The 19,598-nt window shown below is 37.0% G+C and overlaps 1 protein-coding gene across 2 annotated transcripts in view; it reads right to left on the bottom strand.

Annotated features, from left to right (window-relative positions):
- The window catches only part of LOC117415271 (exocyst complex component 4-like), a 133,247-nt gene that overhangs the window by 34,237 nt on the left and 79,412 nt on the right, over nt 1-19,598 (bottom strand). For both annotated transcript variants that reach the window (XM_034025390.3, XM_034025391.3), the window contains exon 11: nt 12,009-12,228. In XM_034025390.3, coding sequence (XP_033881281.1) covers nt 12,009-12,228 — 220 coding nt within the window. The remainder of the gene's footprint in view (nt 1-12,008; nt 12,229-19,598) is intronic.

Below are 19,598 nucleotides of genomic sequence, written 5' to 3'. Positions count from 1 at the left end.
TACCCGGAGTGTTCTATTAACAAAATGAACATAGGAAAAATAAATAAAAACGATTTATCCAACAGGCAAAGTATAATGGCAAAACTTGTTGTCCTTCACACAAATCTTGTTTTCCCAGGCGTCAAGCGATATGAATTGCACACCCCTGTAGATGTGATTTGAGTAAATGAGCCATGCAAGACAGTTTAAAAAAAATAGAAGCTCTGCAGTTCAAATACAAAGAATAGTGAGAAGAAAAAAAAAAAGTTATTCTTTTAGCTTTAAGGTAAGGCCAAACTTAACTCTGCTACCAGCCATTTTGAACATCATAATAATGACAAGTGAAATCTTAAAGATGCCAATATGAATACTCAAGTAACTTTTATTTACAGCTCCATGGTTGTTCCCTATTGTAGCCAAGAGCCGTTAAATCCTGTGAAAAAAAGCGTTGAAACATCACTCATTCTGGCTTGCAGCAGTGACAGGGTTTATTCAGGGCTCCAATGACCCATGATGGGGCACTGTTCATTAGGGAAGAGTTGCAAATATATAAATCAACATGTCAGAGGCAGAAGCCTGAGACTGTGTTGGTGTCTGTGGGGGAATGCACAATATCACAAACCTGTCCTCCTTGTGTGCTATGTGTAATAATCAATTATGGTGCCATGCCTCCATCTGATCTGCCCTGGCTTCTAGTCAGGTTTAATGCACACTTGACTGGCTGCTGCCGCAGCAACAACAAAAAAACAGAAGCAACATGCTAACCACATGGGTTAACAATACATCAGGGGAAGTCCACAAACAAGATATATATTCTATGTTGATACTTCAAAGGGAAAGGTGTGTGTATGCACTGAATATATATATATATATATATATATATATATATATATATATATATATATATATATATATATATATATATATATATATATATATATATATATATATATATATATATATCTCACAACTCTCGACTATACTGCACCCAGTTGTACTTGCACTCTTGTACTTGCACTTAAAGGGTACATCAGCACTACATGAAAGACAAAACAAAAACTACCCCACCTTGCTGTTCTGAATGTATTTGAACATTGTATAATAATCTGTATGCGCCCAAACATCAGTGTAATGCCACACTGCGATGTCCAAAATCACTGTTCTCTTCTGAGCCAAAAAACATAACTTCCGCATGTACCCTCACATGTGCTCTGAAACGTACCGGCGCATTCCCAAAGCATGGATAAGCTATATTACCTCCATGTGGAAACACACTAGTCTGTGTGACTAATGATGTGTAGTAGACATCTTTCACATTGTACATGCTTCCTTCACATGTTGTATTCTGATGTATTATTATGATTAATGTTGCATTGATTTAAAAAAAAAAAAAAAAAAGTCTGTGCTGTGTAAGTGGTTGCGGGGAAAAGAAAACCAAGACTTTTTGAGAGTCGCGGGTTGCGTGATTGACTGGTGTCAATGTATATGCACGTCATTAGAATTTTAGAATCATCCTATCCCCACCCGTTCAACTAAGAAAAACTACAACTACTAAAAAAAAAAAAATAGAACTACAAAAAAAAAAATGGAATTGGTATAAACACCCCCACTTCCCTCCCTCTGAAATGGCTTGGGCTTGTTTTTCTTCTCATTTATACGTATTTGTTTAACCCGCATGAATACCGTCTTTGTTTACAAACACGATCGTTAAACTATCGTTTACTCGTTATCATTATCATACTCTAGTCCCTAACCATTACCAGTAAAGACTGAACATTAGCATTACCCCTTCTCTTGGAAGATTACCAAACATGTAAACGACAACTTCATTGAGGGAAGCTCCGTAAATACAGCAATACACCATCACATATCAAATGCACTTTGCTCAACAACATGCACAATACATAATAAACCACTGCTCTAGCGTCAGTAGAATAACATTAACAACTATAAGTCACAATAACAGGCGTTGAAATATTACAGTGAGGGTCTCACCCTCACATGGTGCATCAAAGATCTTAATATTTGTGGATGAGAACAGTATTTTATGTGTGTGTAAAAACAAGCAGCTAAAAGAAATTATCTGCATTTTAAGGTAAAGACGCACACTAACTGGTTACATATGGAATCATTGTACACAAAATAAACTATTATTTAACATGCATTCCATTTACAATAAACAGCAGTGTGGAGTAGTGGTTAGGGCTCTGGACTCTCGACCGGAGGGTTGTGGGTTCAATCCCCAGTGGGGGACACTGCTGTTGTACCCTTGAGCAAGGTACTTTACCTAGATTGCTCCAGTAAAAACCCAACTGTATAAATGGGTAATTGTATGTAAAAATAATGTGATATCTGTATAATGTATAATGTGATATCTTGTTACAATTGTAAGTCGCCCTGGATAAGGGCGTCTGCTAAGAAATAAATAATAATAATAATAATAATAATAATAATAATAATAATAATAATAATAATAAACATTCATATAATTCATATGACACGTTTCTTCTCAGTTATACGTATTTGTTTAACCCGCATGAATACCGTCTTTGTTTACAAACACGATTGTTCAACTATTCTATCGTTTACTCGTTATTATTATTCTCTAGTCCCTAACCATTACAAGTAAAGACTGAACATCAGCATTACCCCTTTTGGAAGATTACCGAACATATGGCTATAGGACAACATTAACATTAATAATCGCACTAACCTGAATTGAAATATTAAAGTGAAAATACAATGTTTTACACTTTCAAATTCTAAGCAAGTTACAAGCTTACCAGTGCCATTAATCAATAAAACAAACAGAAGTTGTTTACTGTTTGAACACCAGTACTGTATTTACTGTAGAAAATATTGCATGAATCACTAGTATAGGGAATTGGGGGACATGCTGTTCGTTTGCACCCTTTAAAACAAAAACCAGCCACATTCTCCCATATATTTTGGCAGCCTGGGGATTAACCTCATTCCTGCCAACCAACACCAAAACACACGCATTTACAGGCAGGGATCTGCCCTTTCACAATAATATATATATGTCTTATATTTGTTTGGTTATGCAACCTTTCTGAGATAGCAATATTTTAAATATGTACTACAGTATATACTTCCTGAATACTGCAGGTTGAATAGCAAAGCCTTTGACACAGCCATTACAGAGAACTGCTTTGTATCAGTTGTCAAGAAGACAACCACTGTGATTGTAACCAAAGTAAGCCATGTTCCTGCCAAGCACAATCAAGACCTGCATTACTGCTAGACCTTAGACTGGAGTCTGTAGAATCCTTCTCTTTCCTGATTAGATGTGTCAGACAAGTATAGGGCAGAAAATACTGCTGCTTGCCATTTCTGATTAAAAAAATGTATACTAGGCTTATTTAAAGCTAGTTAAATAATTGAATATTGGAGCAACAGAACCAAGAAACACGCAGAATCATTGTAAACAATAAAATAGTAAGGTGCATTTTAAAATACAATTTAAATCACATTGTAATCTCCTTTAACATACATTTCTGCACACAGGTTTGCTTTTGTACTGTGTCACAAAGTTGATTTTACAACTCCCTTTCCTTAACAGATTTAAATAATATTCAAGATAGCTTTTCAAATGTTTTATCAAATAGTTTATCACAATAGCACTGTAGGCTCTATTTAAGCAGGCTAGTTACATGACCACTGATCACAGTAACATATTTATACTCAAAGAGCCTACCCAGCATGATCTCGGATGCTCTCTAGATTCTCTGCTTTAAGCTTCTTACAAGAGCTCAACTCAAATTACAATGAAGAGGCAGAAGGACATCAAAACAACCAAAATAAGTGCTTTAGGTTTTTTTTTCTATGAAACATGTCACAAAATATTTGCAAATGTCAAATAAAAAATACCCACTTCTGGCACCATTTGTCAACATGTATTTCACATTCTTGACATTGCTAAGGTCATCTATGAGCTCGGAGCTATGCCAGCCCTACTCAATCTATTTGAAAGCTCTCCTTTTTGAAGAGAAAGGGACTGTCAGAGAGTGGGACAGGAATAGTGTTGTTCTGAGGCTAGTAGTACTGTGTTCACTGAAGTTAACGCATCCAAGCAGATCAAGATTGGTGGAAAATTACTTTGCTGGCTTTTTTCTTTGTCCCCCACGTTCATAAAACCAAGCAAAATGCAACTGCCCAAGTCCTTTCTTCCCTTTTACCATCCAACTCAATAACTCTACTCCGTACTATCACAATGTCTTAACAAGCAAAAAAAAAAAAAAAAAACATTTAATCCGGTTGTCTACTTCTGCACTCTTGAATAGCCTCAGCTCAATAACTTCAGAAATGACTGACACAGTAAAGAATGAAACTGAAGTACATTAACCTTATACCAAATACTCCAGCAGCTTCCAATCTTTCTAATTTTGGCCACTCAATGCCGCCATTCATCTTTCCAACGAATCATTAAAAAGTAATCAGGCCAAGAAAAAAGAGAATTAGCAGCACTCAACCTTTTCTGATACTCAAACGGTAAGTTATTGTGTTTTATTTAGCTGTCACAAACGAGTGAGCAAAGTACCGATTCAAAACATATTCAAATGGGCTCTTTTTTTTTTTTTTTTTTTTTTTTTTTTTAAGTACTTTGAGTACACAGAACTTGCTTAAATAAAAGAAAAAACAAATCCCCATATGATTAGATCGACGTAACAGACAACATGTAAGCAAATAACAAGGAATGAAAAAACAACACGCCTGAAGTTGTCTATTTTATGACTTTCTTACCTCACAGATGCAATTAAACAAGATGCTATAGCAAACATTGAGCAATGTGTATTTTACATTGTCTTTATTCATCTATGGAAAAGCTTAAGTTAAAAATGATATTCTTTTACATGAAACCTATGAAGCTGCCCTCCACGTTTTTTCCACAGGCACTGTGATGCAAACAGTGTAGCTTTTTAGAGTGAATATTACCTCTGTAACACTGGTCCCAAAGTCAGTAAAACAGGATGACACAGCACGGGCTAAGTGGAGTTCTAACTGGAATTGGAAATACTTTTGCAAAGAAACCATTGTGGATTCTAATAGGTACACAATAACATCGAGTTAGGGGAACTAGGCGGGCATGCCTCTAAAAAAAAGTTAATGAATGTAAATGAACATTTCCCAGTTTTAATTACACAACTACATTTCTACTGATTCCCCTAGCAGAACTCACAAAGATTAGCAGCAGTTCCAAGACTGATGCCCTGATAGGAAACTCTGCAGCGGATATCGTGTGGTTAAAGCTGTTCAGGCGAACCAATGAAACGGCTCAAATGCTTTTCCATTAATTTTCATTGAGCCCATCAGAGCTGGGTGAGGACACTTAACCTCAGCCGCATGGTGACCGTTACGCCACATCACTTCAAGTATGATGCAGGGTGTTCTGACTGCTGACAGCCAGTGCTCTATCTTAACAAATATTACACACTGTGCTCTGATTTCCTTGCTCATTTTAACCAATTTTATCATCAATCAAAAATGAAGTAGGACTAAGCACCGACAAGATGGCCCAAACCAAGCCTATGGTTTTAATTAATCAAAGTCAACGCTATGAACCTAACTGCATACTGTCATGCTTTTTAATGTTTCTTTCCAGAGGGGCACCATCCATCAACTGTCACCAATACATATCGGAAAGTAAAACATAATTAGATGTCAAATATCAATAACAGTATAATTATAATAAAACAAAAAGTATTACCTGCTGGTATTGTGTGATCTACAGTAAGTCATTATTGCTGATATCCCTGTGACCAATCATGATAATCATTCTGGTAAACAAAGCAGCAGATATGTTTTAAGATTCTTCTTCTTCAAAACTGATTGAATATTTGTATTACACACCGGCTTTAGATGATTAGGCAGTAAAATAAATTGTAAAGGGCTGGATTTAACATTTAAAAGATACAGTACCCTGTCTTAACCCAAATTGGGAGTCAAAACCTAGTAAACCTGGGCTTCAAACTAAAACCCAGTCACTCACTTGGGGGGGGGGGGGATCTGTATTGTAAAGAATAATCTAAACATTTTAAATGACATATGTGACCTGACAGTATATCTCTTAACACTGTCACCTAATTTGAAATGTAATGATATTTCTAGGTTTCGCCTATGCAGTATTCTATATATATTGTGACAAAGCAAAGGGTGTGGTTATAGCTGGTAAATAGGTCAGGGCTGAGGTTTTGACAGCACTTTCTACCATCACACAAAATGGCAGCAGGGAAAGGACTACAATTCACAAAAAGGCCACCCACAGCACACTACAATTCCCACAATGCGAGGTGCCCAGGGTGTAGTAGCTAGCCACACCTGCTCAGAATCAGACGTAATCATCCACCTATAAAAGGGCTGGGTCACAGCACGAAAAGAGAAGGAGTACAAGGAGAGAGAGAGAGAGAGAGAGAGAGAGAGAGAGAGAGAGAGAGAGAGAGAGAGAGAGAGAGAGAGAGAGAGAGAGAGAGAGAGAGAGAGAGAGAGAGAGAGAGAGAGAGAGAGAGAGAGAGAGAGAGAGAGAGAGAGAGAGAGAGAGATATGCTGGTAAGAGATACTGATTTAAAAACTAAAAAGAAAAAGGAAGGCTTAAATACTGTGTATGACTTTGACTGTTTTGACCACCCTTCTGGCGGATTAACCTGGATTTTGTATGAGAACCTGAACTGTGTTTTGAACCCTATATTGATTAGATCATTGTCTACGGCTCTGGATTGTCCAATAAAAGTACAGGCACCGCCCTGTTAAATCAAACAGACAGACAGTCTTGTGTTTGCTGTGGACCTCACGGAGTGAGAACAAAGTGAAAATACACTACAGTTGAGTGTATTTGTCACTATATATGATCATTTTGGTACACAGCAGTTTTCCTTTTTCTCAAACTTTCCAGAGCTTCTCTCTTACGTTACACCCCTAAGGGTTGAAGTGCTTTCATTTTCTGTGCTTACTCACTACCTGACTGAATATAATCATTCTAAAGAGTGGTGTTGAAATACATAAAACAGTGCGCTGCATCCTGCTACTACAGAATCATTACACTGCTCAGTTCAAGGCACTCGTTATGTTTTTTTTGCAAACTTCCCATTCTTGATTATTATTATTATTATTATTTATTTCTTAGCAGACGCCCTTATCCAGGGCGACTTACAATTGTTACAAGACATCACATTATTTCACATTATACAGATATCACATTATTTTTTACATATAATTACCCATTTATACAGTTGGGTTTTAACTGGAGCAATCTAGGTAAAGTACCTTGCTCAAGGGTACAGCAGCAGTGTCCCCCATCGGGGATTGAACCCACGAACCCACGACCCTCCGGTCAAGAGTCCAGAGCCCTAACCACTACTCCACACTGCTGCCCAATAAACTGAGGTCTAAATAGATCAAATCTTAGTCATTTTGAAATCCATCACCATCCCACACAACTATTAAAGCTTTTATCAGAATGTATAAATTTGTATTATTATTATTATTATTATTATTATTATTATTATTATTATTTATTTCTTAGCAGACACCCTTATCCAGGGTGACTTACAATTGTTACAAGATATCACATTATTTTGACATACAATTACATTATTATATATATATATATATATATATATATATATATATATATATATATATATATATATATATATATATATAGACACACACACACACACACACACACACACAGACACACACACACACATATACATACAAAAATAATAATAATTGGGACTACCCAAGCATTGTTATCATCAACAACTAACTCAACAAAATATCCTTCAATATAACCTAAATGTACTTTTCTTTATATTTCCTAAATGAAAACTCCCAAAACAAAAATTTTTAATCAAAGTCATCGACTCCATTCCTGCCCCCCTCTTTTCAACAACAGCACTCGAGTGCAGAGCAAATTAATAAGCCATTTCTATCAATGGCTCTTTCGGTCTGTGCAGCTACCTCTTTTCAGCTGGGAACGAGAAAGGATACTTTAAACAGTTTTTCCCAAGCGCCTGTGGTACAGCTGTGTGCCGGACAGGCCCTGCAAAGGAGCTGAGAGCGAGAGAATGGAAATCTCTTCATGCCCACTCAGTGTTACCTCATCTGCCAATTACACTTGCAGCTTGTCCATAGGCTGGCAGGGCAGGGCAGGGCAGCCGGTGACACTAACCACACTCATATTTAGCAAAAATAGTCAATTATTTAAGAACAAAATGTCTTATTTTTTCTCAAGATAATCTATTGGACTCAACATTTACCCTACTACACAGTACAAGTCCATAAATAGTCAGTAATCATAAGTTGAGGTGCAGGAAACAAAAAAACAAAAAACACACACACACTCAAAAAAAGGCTACCAGTCAAGTAGGTGCACTTCTACAAATCAAGAATGACAGAGTACAGTCAGAGAATGTATGGAAGAGGAAAGGGTAAGACAGAGAAAAAGTTGCAGTTAAATGGATGAGAAATGAAATACAGAGAAGAAAAAGGCCAGTGCAGCAAAACTAACACATGGGAGACAATAAATACTGTAATACTCACCTTCAGCCTTACTAAAATTACAAAAGCACAAACTCCATTTTACTTTGATGTGATTTTTCTATGTATGTGCCTTCTGTATATTTTATTTGCGCATATGGCAGGGTAATTTAAAGTCTCTGTTACAGCAGGAAGCAACTGGACTTTCATTTCATGCTCTGGTGAAGAGCTAGGAATACAACTGAATACATTGAAGAGAAAAATAAAATGCAATTTTTCCTCAGTATGAATAAATACTAATATGACTTAGTATAACTATTTCTCCATTGAAAAAGGTCAGGCCATTTTAGCAAGATGAGAAATATTCACAGCTGCAAACATTTTGGAGCACTAGCTATACTGTTTCGTCAATGCTTAATATTGACTGATGTTTTCTGAGTATCCCTGCAACAAGGAATCTAAAACCCAACCTTTAAAAACCTAGAAACTGCCCTGACAAATATTACGTTTCATGTTTGTTCAAGTGGAAAATGTGTAGACTGATCAAGTCCTCAAATCCTTGTGTAGAATTCGGACAGCAAAGGGCAAAAAATGACACCATCTACATTTCTGGAATATTTCCTATTTTGGCATTAACAAAAAATAAAAAAATAGCAACTCCTGTATAACATTTTCAAAGGAAACCTAACAAGAAACTCTATCAATTAGTCAAACATTTTGACTTCTAACCATAAACAGTAAAAATACCTGATTCAATCTGCATATTTTTGTATTTGCTTTACAGAATTCAGATAGAAAAATGCACAACAGAATCAATGGTTAAATAGTGTACAGCTTTCAAAAGATGTATTTTATATAGAACAAGGACAGAAATTATTTCAATCCCTGATCAAAGAGAAAAGACAGATCAATTGGCCAAAAATAAATACATAAATAAAAATGACAACAAAAAAATGTTCCTGTAGTAAAAATCGACTTTGCTGCTAAATTTAAACTGAATAAGCACAAAAACCTTTCTGGTGATTAACAGTCAGGTCAGGTGATTGATTTGTTCGGTTTGTAAACTGGTCCCTTTCCAGTTCTGTTTTTCAATGCATATTTTAACTTTGTTCTATTTTATAGAGTCATGCTTGAGCTAAAATTCTGGACCTCCAAATGTTGTTCCGGGTCAGGCACTCCAAACTCCCCAGCAGGTATAATATTTTCATAGGCCATCAAATCGGCTGCAAATGAGCTGCCCGTCAGTGTGCTCTGGGCTGAGAGGAAGCCAAGCCATTTTTTATAACATTATCCCTTTTTTAGTATATCTTGAAACAAACCCCTCTCTACAGCAGTTACTGCATAGTGTAATATTTCTTAATGCTTGTCATTTAAGGTTCATCTTAAGTGGTATATTACAGTACATGACTGAGTGATACAGGCAGAGAGTACACAGCTTTCAGTATTTCAGCTTCTTTGTTTGTGGTGAATTGGTTGTAATTGATCAGCTATTTTTGAAGGCTTATTTTGTATTTATAAATGTATCGTGTACCAATATGTATACATTTTTAAAGTATTTATTCATTGGCACTCAAATTGTCTAAATTTTTTAAATGTTTACACCTGACTGTGCATATGAGTACCTGCACTTTGTTGTTATACACACAGTGCTCACCTTTCATAACGCTACAGTGGGGAGCCATAGTTACTAGACTGTGCTATTTGTGTTCCGCCTTATAACTAGTATAAAAGGGCTACTGTAATGGCATTATGGAGCAAATGGGAGCCACAACCCTACCTTATATAGTGTGATTTATATACTGCATTTTATGGTAAATAGGAATATACAAAAGTAGTGATATAGGTGTGGTTCTAACTAATTTAAAACAGTATTTATTCATTGTTACACTTATAAATACAGAGGATCCACCTGTACCACCCAGACCAATGCCAACTTAACACCACCTCAACCTTCTTTTAGATCTCTCCAGTGCAACCAACAGGAATGTATTGTCGAGCAAATACTTTTTCTTTGAGATTAAGAAATTTAAAGACAGAAATTAAATCTCTATTTTGATCCGTCATATCGTCAGCAAACATGAACAGTGCAATATACTAGGTGATGTTTAAAAAATATAGTAGGTGGATATTTAAAAAAAAAAAAAAAAAACAACCTCACTGCATTTAGGGAGTTTGATTCATTCACTAAAGACATATTAGAATTATTCCAATATCTTGGTGTTTTACAAACATGTATGACTAAGCCAAGTGTGCCAGCTATGGACATAAAAGATGACAGCCTGTGTCCGGGGCCCCAGCGAAGGAGGCAAAATGAAGATTTATGGGTGCAATCTCGGTGAGGTTTAGGCAGGCTGTCCGAGATGTGTTTGTAATTAAATTAATCAATCAGTAACAGGGCAGAAGCTCAGCAAGTGAAATATCCTTCCTGCTCCAAGTCAACAGATAGCATCACAGTAAAGACATGCCGTAGGAAGAGTTATGAGGAAGTTTCAGCACTTTTACTGCTCTGGTGATTGCTCAATGTTGGCTAGGATGTCTAAGCCTACTTGGGAAGTTCATAGCCAACTGTGGAACAGACAGAAATATCAAAAGTCAATGGATGCTAAAAGCAGCATAAAGACAAAGTAGCAAAAAAAAAAAAAAAAAAAAAACAATAAAAAAGGGGGCACAACAATTACTCTTGGAATCAACTTACATTGCTTGTTCAGCAAGGCACTCGTTATCCCCACAGGATAGAAATTAGAAATGTTTGTGTACCTAATTATATAAACATCATCATCATAAACAAACAGTAATGAACTCTGGCTGCTGGGTAAAAACCGCCCTGTGCCCTTTTTAACACAATTAACCACCAACACTTAAAGATGAAAGAACACTTGAGCTGAGAGTTCACATAGGCAGTGTTCCAAAAGCTATTCCAGGTACTCCAAAAACTGTTCCAAAACTGAAAGCAGTCTAAGTGAGTACTGTACATACATTTTATGTAAGCACCTTCTATACAGCTGAGATAAGTGGAATGCAACTTGCCAACACTGTCTAATATTTGTAAAACCTATTGATCTTCAAGACTTCCACAAAAACGATGGTCTACAAAGGAACTCCTCTTTATGTAAAATACCCAGTACTAAGCATCTTCTCGTACTGCCGTACCAGAATAAAAACTGAAAGCGGTACAGTGTAAAGAGATCTGATTACTAGCAACAGTTAGTTATGGATCAGAAAACTTGACAACACAGTGAAACTGGTAAATAACTGTCTTTGTATAATCAGGTTATGACGCAATGCATGAGTACATCTGTTTATCGAGTTACAGCAACTTCATGCTTTATATATTTCAAGTAAAATGCATTCAGTAACTTTTGTGGATGAGTAAATTAACATTTAAATTATCTCAATAATTACAATAAACAGCCCACATACACGGTTAGGTATTGTCAATTCTTCTGGAGAATATACTTGTGTCAAACAAGGGATGTGTACAACAAGAAAAGCTACAGTAGGGTTCAGTATCTGAAATTCACTGTGTTTACCTGCAGGAGAGGCCGCTGCACTCCAAGCACCTTCATGGTGTCTGCGCTGGCGAGGACCTTCAGAGGGTCGGACACCTTGGTCACTGCCTCAATCTCTTTGTTAATCTCAATCCGGACTTGGTTGAGGAAGAAATCATTGATGTAATAAGTGAGGAATGTTCGCAGCTGGCACTGCTTGGCCAGCCCGGGTCCCATGTTGTGTTCCGTCTCCTGAATAAACCTGTAAGAACAAACCTATCTTTTAGGGATTTGACAACACAACACCAGTCAGTACAGTGGCTCATCACACAAACATATTCAACATAAACTGATGTTGATCACAATTATGGTTTTCCTAAATACGTGTAATGTATCAAAGTACCGCGATACATACCATTGGTTGTCAATCGATTATGCAACTTATTATTCAAATTGTGCGGTACTAATGATGGACATTTCTGAAATAACTGAAATTAGTAATTGAAATAGCATTGTCATATAATGTTCATTGTAACATGGATTGGGTGAACAGAGAACCCTGATTGGCTGAACAAGATTTCAAGCAGTGTACTTTCTTAAGCATTTGTATTCTTAAGCCTGCCGCACACAGCCCAACTCCAGCCTCCCGACTCATCTCATCTGAGTTTGCACAGATTCTGCGATCAGTTGTGTTCAGTTTTGGTTTGGCGTCACAGTTGAGTTTTTCCCGACTAGGTGTCGCACACTGCTAAGACTGAATTACTGACCACAAATAGATACTGGTGATTACTATGTGTGCAAATTTAATTAATACTGCCCTGTACACATTTTTGTATTAACTTAGCCCAACATAGCGACCCTCATATTATGCATGGCATCGTATGCTGATTAGACGGCGGAGACAGCGCCGCGAGGCAACCAAAAGAAGCGCTTAGACTATTAATTTAGCTATTGACCATTTACACCGTGCAAATGTTTCAGGCAGTGTTTGACTTTTTGTATAGTTTGTCTACTACACTTTAGCCTGTGGCAAATAAAATCCAAGCTGTTGATTGTTATTTGACTTTGGTGGTGGTTTTTTTCAGCGTGTTGTTATTTGTGAACTACTGGAGATCGACGCACCGGTTACTTCTGTTATAGTGCAGTAAGAAAATATAGGCTGCCAGTAGATTGATAATAAAAAGGTAAATTGATAATTTACCTTTGATTAGTCAACGCCTAAAAAAAAAATACTCAAATGTGCACATATCTGGTATTTTTTAATTCGGGACACTCAGAGCAATTCAAGACTAATGTATTTTTACCTGTGGAACTAAAGCGGTCAATATTATGCCATCTTGTATGAAAACTTGCATGACAAGCTACGTCACTTAAACCTGCTTCACCATTGGTTGGCACCTTTATGACTAATCGGTCTCAGTCAGTCTTGGTCGGCAACCACCACACACAGACAGACTGATCACATCTGAACGAAACTGTGTCTGAAAAAGATTCAACATGTTCAGTCTTCAAATCTGAAGCCATCCCGACTGAAATCTGCATAATCTTGGTTTTAAGGGCACGCACACTGCTACGATTCATCCAGACTCTGTACGGCTAGTTGAGATAAGATAAGATGAGTCGGGACGGCTTGAGTCGGGCTGTGTGCGGCGGGCTGTATTCTACTCAGTTTTGTCTTACGGAATTTTATAACCACAATAAGACACACCATTCTGTTTAGCCTTGTGCTTAACACATCTAGTAGTGCATCATTTCACAACAATGCACACCTTGGAGTGTCTTATTACTTAATAACACCTCTGACCTCTCCTATGGTGTATGGGGTTCTCCAGCCAACATCTGTAGATCACATTAATGCGGCCCTATGCAATAAAATGGCTGAAAGCCCCATGGTAGATAATAATGTAAATGTAAATTACTGTAAATGCTTTAAGTTATTTGAGAGAAAGGTAGTTAAAAGAATATGTTGCTCTCAGAACAACATGTGCTTGATTTTAACATAACATTTAATCTTTCCATGTTTATATGTTCATTTGGATGCACAAATATATGGTATATTGCAAGGATGAATGTCAGTGTGTGGAATCTTTCTTGGCAGAAATAAAGCATGTAAGCGAACAACATACTGACAATATAAACATATTTATATCATTTAAAAACAACACACACACACACACACACACACACACACATTATTAAAAGACTGTCGCCACTTGTCATGGTGGTTGTTAGTAATAGAATGTCCAATCCAGTATTTCAACCATATATATAACATTTTAAGGTCTTACATTTTAGACCATTTTAGAACAGGAGGCTGTGTAGTCCAGTGGTTAAAGAAACTGGCTTGTAACCAGGAGGTCCCCGCAGCAGTACAGCAGCAGTGTCCCCTACCTGGGATTGAACCCACGACCCTCCGGTCAAGAGTCCAGAGCCCTAACCACTACTTCACACACCCTAGTCTCTGTAAGTTGCCTAAAAATAAATAAATAATAAATAATAACTGTATTGCACTGCTATTAATGCTTCACAGAGCACCGTTATAATCCAATTAGTCAACAATATTGAAAGCGATTGAACTGTCTGTAGACTTCATGCATGGAAATAGCAACATCATGGCAGACTTTGCAGAAACATACTGTGATTGGGGTTGCATGCGTATCTCTGCACTTCCATAACCTATTTAAAGAATATATTATTCAATTTTATATTGTTTTACACTGGAGAACTAGAGTGCACTAGTTTAGTCATTCCATGCTGCATAACAGACCTAAATGAAAAAAGTTGGTGGCCTGACATCAGATTTCACAATGGAGAAAGATACCAAACAACCTTTACATAGTGTGGCCATTTTGAATAACATTAAAATGAACTTATACAATGTACAATGTGGACCAAAAAAAAAATCCTTTGAATCCTCATATTTATAATGTTAAATAGGAAAGTAATAACTTATATTTGTTTAATTTAAGTAGCATTGGTTAACTGCTGTACTTTTATTGTAATGCATGAAAATGGAAACATTTTCTGGTGTACAAGCAATGCAAAATGCCCAGTTGAATGAACCAGAGGCACAGTATTCAATAATATACTTGTTTTACTGAACTGAATTGTTAATTTGTATGTCGACCCTTTTGGGTTGCCTTTTTTCATCAGTAAAAACCTTGCACTTGTACACTGTTACTGCATAATAAATCTTTGAAATGGCTCTCTTAATTCAGTAAATGTCCAGTGACAGCCTTATAAATGACCACTAGCTTCATGCAAAATACATTTATTCGGGAACATTATCATTATTTGTAACAACATTTTAATGATGTAGCTGAAGCTGAAAAAAACAACATGGAAATGCAAAACACACACACACACACATTTTCTGTATACACAGATTTTTATTGTAATAATCTCTCTGTCCAAAAATGTCATTAATGTCAAAAACAACCACTGAATAAAATACTGTACTTGCCATTCACCCCATTAAAAGTTTCACTGTTCCAGTAATTAAACCACAAATTGTGTCAATGCTCTCATTTGAAATACAGACTGGCAAAAGCCATATTCCTATACTGTAGATCAAACATAAAAGACAAAGTAAAACACTCAGTGAACCGCCTGCATCGTCAATTTGTTCAATCGCCTCTTCTTTTTCATTACAACACACCAAATCTTCTAAAACTCATACACGGGTAGATATCGGAGGAAACTTTAGTAGGAACCTTGTTACACAGCACAGCATCTCAGCCCCCAATCACTGTCTTCCAGACTGGCTTTCTGTGTAATCATAATTAACACCATGACAATCTGCTTACGAAACCTCACTACCAGCCTCTGCAGAATCGGGATTTGCAGGTGCTAACAATTCAATAAAACCTGAAATAGGCCAGGAACACAATTCATCTTTAATAAAGGGATTACAGGAGATAATTGGAGCAAAGTCTGTTTAGTTTGTTACAGCAATAACAGCATTATGGTAACAAGCAGTAGTAGGTTGCCCTAATTGTCCGTGGAGAAGCAATCTTCATTTTTCTTTTTTAGCAAGGTGGAATGCTAAAATCGTTCAGTATATTTAGTTATCATAGCATCCCAAGAGAGTTTGTTTGATGCTGCAATGAAGGAAGATTAAGATTAATGACATCTGCTCCTTTTGTAATTCTCTGCATTTTGAGAGTAACGACACAATAGCCCAAAAGCAGGCTGGATTAGAACACTGGTTCCCTGATGGACCAAAACCATCCTCCTGCAAGAATAAGTATCACCAGTTTAAAACCCTTTTTATGAACTGCATTATTGGATGGAATTATTTCAGTCACAGATAATGGGAGGGCATTGGTATGAAGGCTACACAGGGCATGTGGATGGAAGAATCTTGTGCTTCAAGGTACCCAAGAAAGAATTAGCATAACTAGCTCAAGGCATTTTGTACATGTGCTGCGATATTTACTGTATGTCAAGAACCGTTGTTTCTCCTGGTGTGGCATTTCAAAACAAACAGCAACCCTTTAAGTCACAGACAATTTAATTTTATTAAGAATGACTGCTCGTGATTATTGTAGACAGCATCTAATTTCTCATCATTAGAAAACAGATGTTGAAGCCTAAGGCCTGTAAATCTAATTGTCTACATAATTTCCAATCCATATCAATAAAAATACTCTCACAAAATAGCATTACAGTCTGTCACAGTTAGCGAATTAATTTGTAATTCTGAGAGAACATTAAATGTGGTCCTGTGACCTCTCAATGAAATAACCACCAGGCATTCAAACTTAACTCCAGATATGGAAAATCCTCTCAAAGGAACACTCTCAGGCGTTTCCTCATACATTGTGCTTCCAGCAGACCAGCCTCTATGCAAGGAAAGGCTCTATGCACAGTAAACTACACAAAAACACAATACGGTCCTCCATGGTTTCTGTAAAGGTGGGGCAGGCTTTTTATATCTAAACCGTCAGGCCAGAAAATCAGTAGAAAACATCAACAATTTAAAAGAACACAGATTGAAATCCCAGTGCAGCTGGGAAATGGACTCCTTCTGGCAAGCTGCAGCATGAGAACTGTCATTGAACACGGATGGACACCTCATAAAACAGCATATGGAATGAACAAAAGTGTGGGAGTTATTAAACACATTTAAGCGCTGCTGCTTGGCTTCCGTGGGTGTATTATAGGGCACTGGAAATGAACGAGACCGCTGCAGAAGTACCAAACACTAAACACAGTGATGTTGTTAAATGCACTAGGTCTGTGGCTAGAACGGCTGCTTAGAGGAGACTGCAATGAGCGTAAATTACTTTTTTTTTTTTCTTCCACTCAGTATACCATTAAAATACAGCTTTTGATTGTGTTTTCAACATTGACATCTATTAGTTTTACTAATGTACAAATGTGTGGGGGGGAGGGGGAGGGTGGGTGGGTGTTCCTTCGCATTTAACAACAGTAATGGACAAAACTGATTTTAGTGGTCGCCAATTATTTTTATTGTTTTCTCTCCAATTAGTAATGTCCAATTATTATTTTTTTTTTAGGCTCATCCCACCCACCCCTGCACTTACTTCGGAGGGGCGAAGACGAACACACGCTGTCCTCCGAAGCGTGTGCCGTCAGCCGTCCGCTTCTTTACATACTGCAGACTCACCATGCAGCCACCCAGAGCTACAGCGTCGGAGGACAACACAGCCAATTGAGCGCAGCCCCCTGGGAGCTCCCGTCATCGGTCGGCAAAAGAATAGCCTGGACTCGAACCGGCGACACCCAGACTATAGAGCACATTCTGCACTCCACGCGGAGCGCCTTTACTGGATGTGCCACTTGGGAACCCGCAACAAAACTGATTTTAAGTGTTTTTAATGTAGAGTCCATTCAAAATATCAAGTTGATTATGTTACAATAACAGTTTGTACAGTGTGACCAAATTGGCTTAGTCATTAAAATAAACCAGTTTCAAGATTAAAAATCGACGTATGTATACTGTAGCCTTCATTGCCTACAATTGTTTGTTAATTACAATTATAACAAAACCTGGCTACAATGTAGTCGGCTCCTTTTGTTAATCTATTTAAAAGCACATACACCAATTATAAAACAAGACAGAAATCCCTAATGCTAATAAAATTGCAATAAAAAGACACAAGCTCTAAAACTTCTTATTGTGCTCTGCTCCTTTTTAAGAACTCTATCGTTCCACTGAAACTTTTTGCTGGTGTTCTCATGCAAACATTTGAAATGACATTTAGTAATAATTAGGATAGAATTCTCGGAATGGTCTGGAGGGTGTGTAATTTACAACTGGAGAAAATAACATAATTTTTGACATTTCACTGGTTCCACTTCCATTATAAAAATGCAACATCTACATTTGTGCGAGATTACCCCAATTTTGTGGATGTTAGAACACTTAAATGTCACACTATGATTTATCACGTTGCTGACACAAAACATGCTTTTATAAAAACGTGTTACATTTTGTTAATAAACACTTTCTATCCTGCATATTTTGCAGTAAGTGCCGCTCACTGACAACTGTATTATATACAAAAAATAAAATAAAATACAGAAAGAGAAAATATTTGTATAGTATATAAATATAAATAAATGATACAAACAACTTGTCAACAAGAGAAGAACTGTCAGTAACGCGTGCCTCAATGAAGGCACATTACCCAGCTCAGTACAAAACACAGATACTGTCTTTTCAGTTTCTCTGTCTGTTTCCTACCACATATGCAACATATACACAAATGTAGACACATGGTTTGATGCTTTTATCATTCTGAAATTAGAATGCAATTTGAAAAACATGTATTCTCAGCCTGCGCTGGCACTGTGTTGTTACGGATATGAAAGACACACCACACTCGGAAGGTGGAAAGGCATGGACTTTGACGAAGGTTTCTCTTGTTTCGAGTTGGACTAGGACGTTCTTGGTATGAAAATTAAGGTAAGCGATTCAAGTTTAATTGCATGGAAGGATATCCCGCAATCTTCAAGGAGTCATGAGATATGGTCATTTTAAACATACTCGGGTGCATTTGCACCCCTTGCTGCTAACACAGGGTAAAGACTCCCCCACTGTAAATCACTGCTACTCTTAACACTTAACAGCTGAGCCTTTGCTTAGGAGACATCAACTAGTGTTCACAAGGTTAAGCACAGAAGCCAGGATGCGATTCAAAATCTTTTTTATTTTTTATAAATTATAATGAAACAGTTTTTATAGTTACTACCAGTGAAGCGTTGACAATCCATGCCAACATGTCAGATGGTGGCATATGTCCACTTAGTCACTACCGAACACATGCAGAGTCATGTGATCCATTTTAACAGTGCATATGTTTGACTTCACGGACTGATATATTGCTCAGTTCTGGCATGGATAACCAGAAGCCAAGATAAAGACAGAAAAACTGAAATTCAAGATGCAGAATTGGCCTAGTGTCTTTTTCTAACACTTACTGTGGTATCTTTATTTAATGATCTATACTGGCAGATCTTAATCTCTTTAGCTCTATATTAGTCTTGCTGATGTTTACAATAGAAAGATTAAAAATGTACCCATACTTTATTACTTTGAAAATAACTTACAGTATTTATAACAGCAATTTCAAATTTAGTAATCCATCATCTCCTGTTCCCACC

Source organism: Acipenser ruthenus, chromosome 7, assembly GCF_902713425.1.
Source record: "Acipenser ruthenus chromosome 7, fAciRut3.2 maternal haplotype, whole genome shotgun sequence".
In the NCBI taxonomy this organism is placed as follows: Eukaryota; Metazoa; Chordata; class Actinopteri; order Acipenseriformes; family Acipenseridae; genus Acipenser; species Acipenser ruthenus.
The sequence above is the reverse complement of the archived record's forward strand: the minus strand, read 5'-3'. Positions and strand labels throughout refer to the sequence as shown.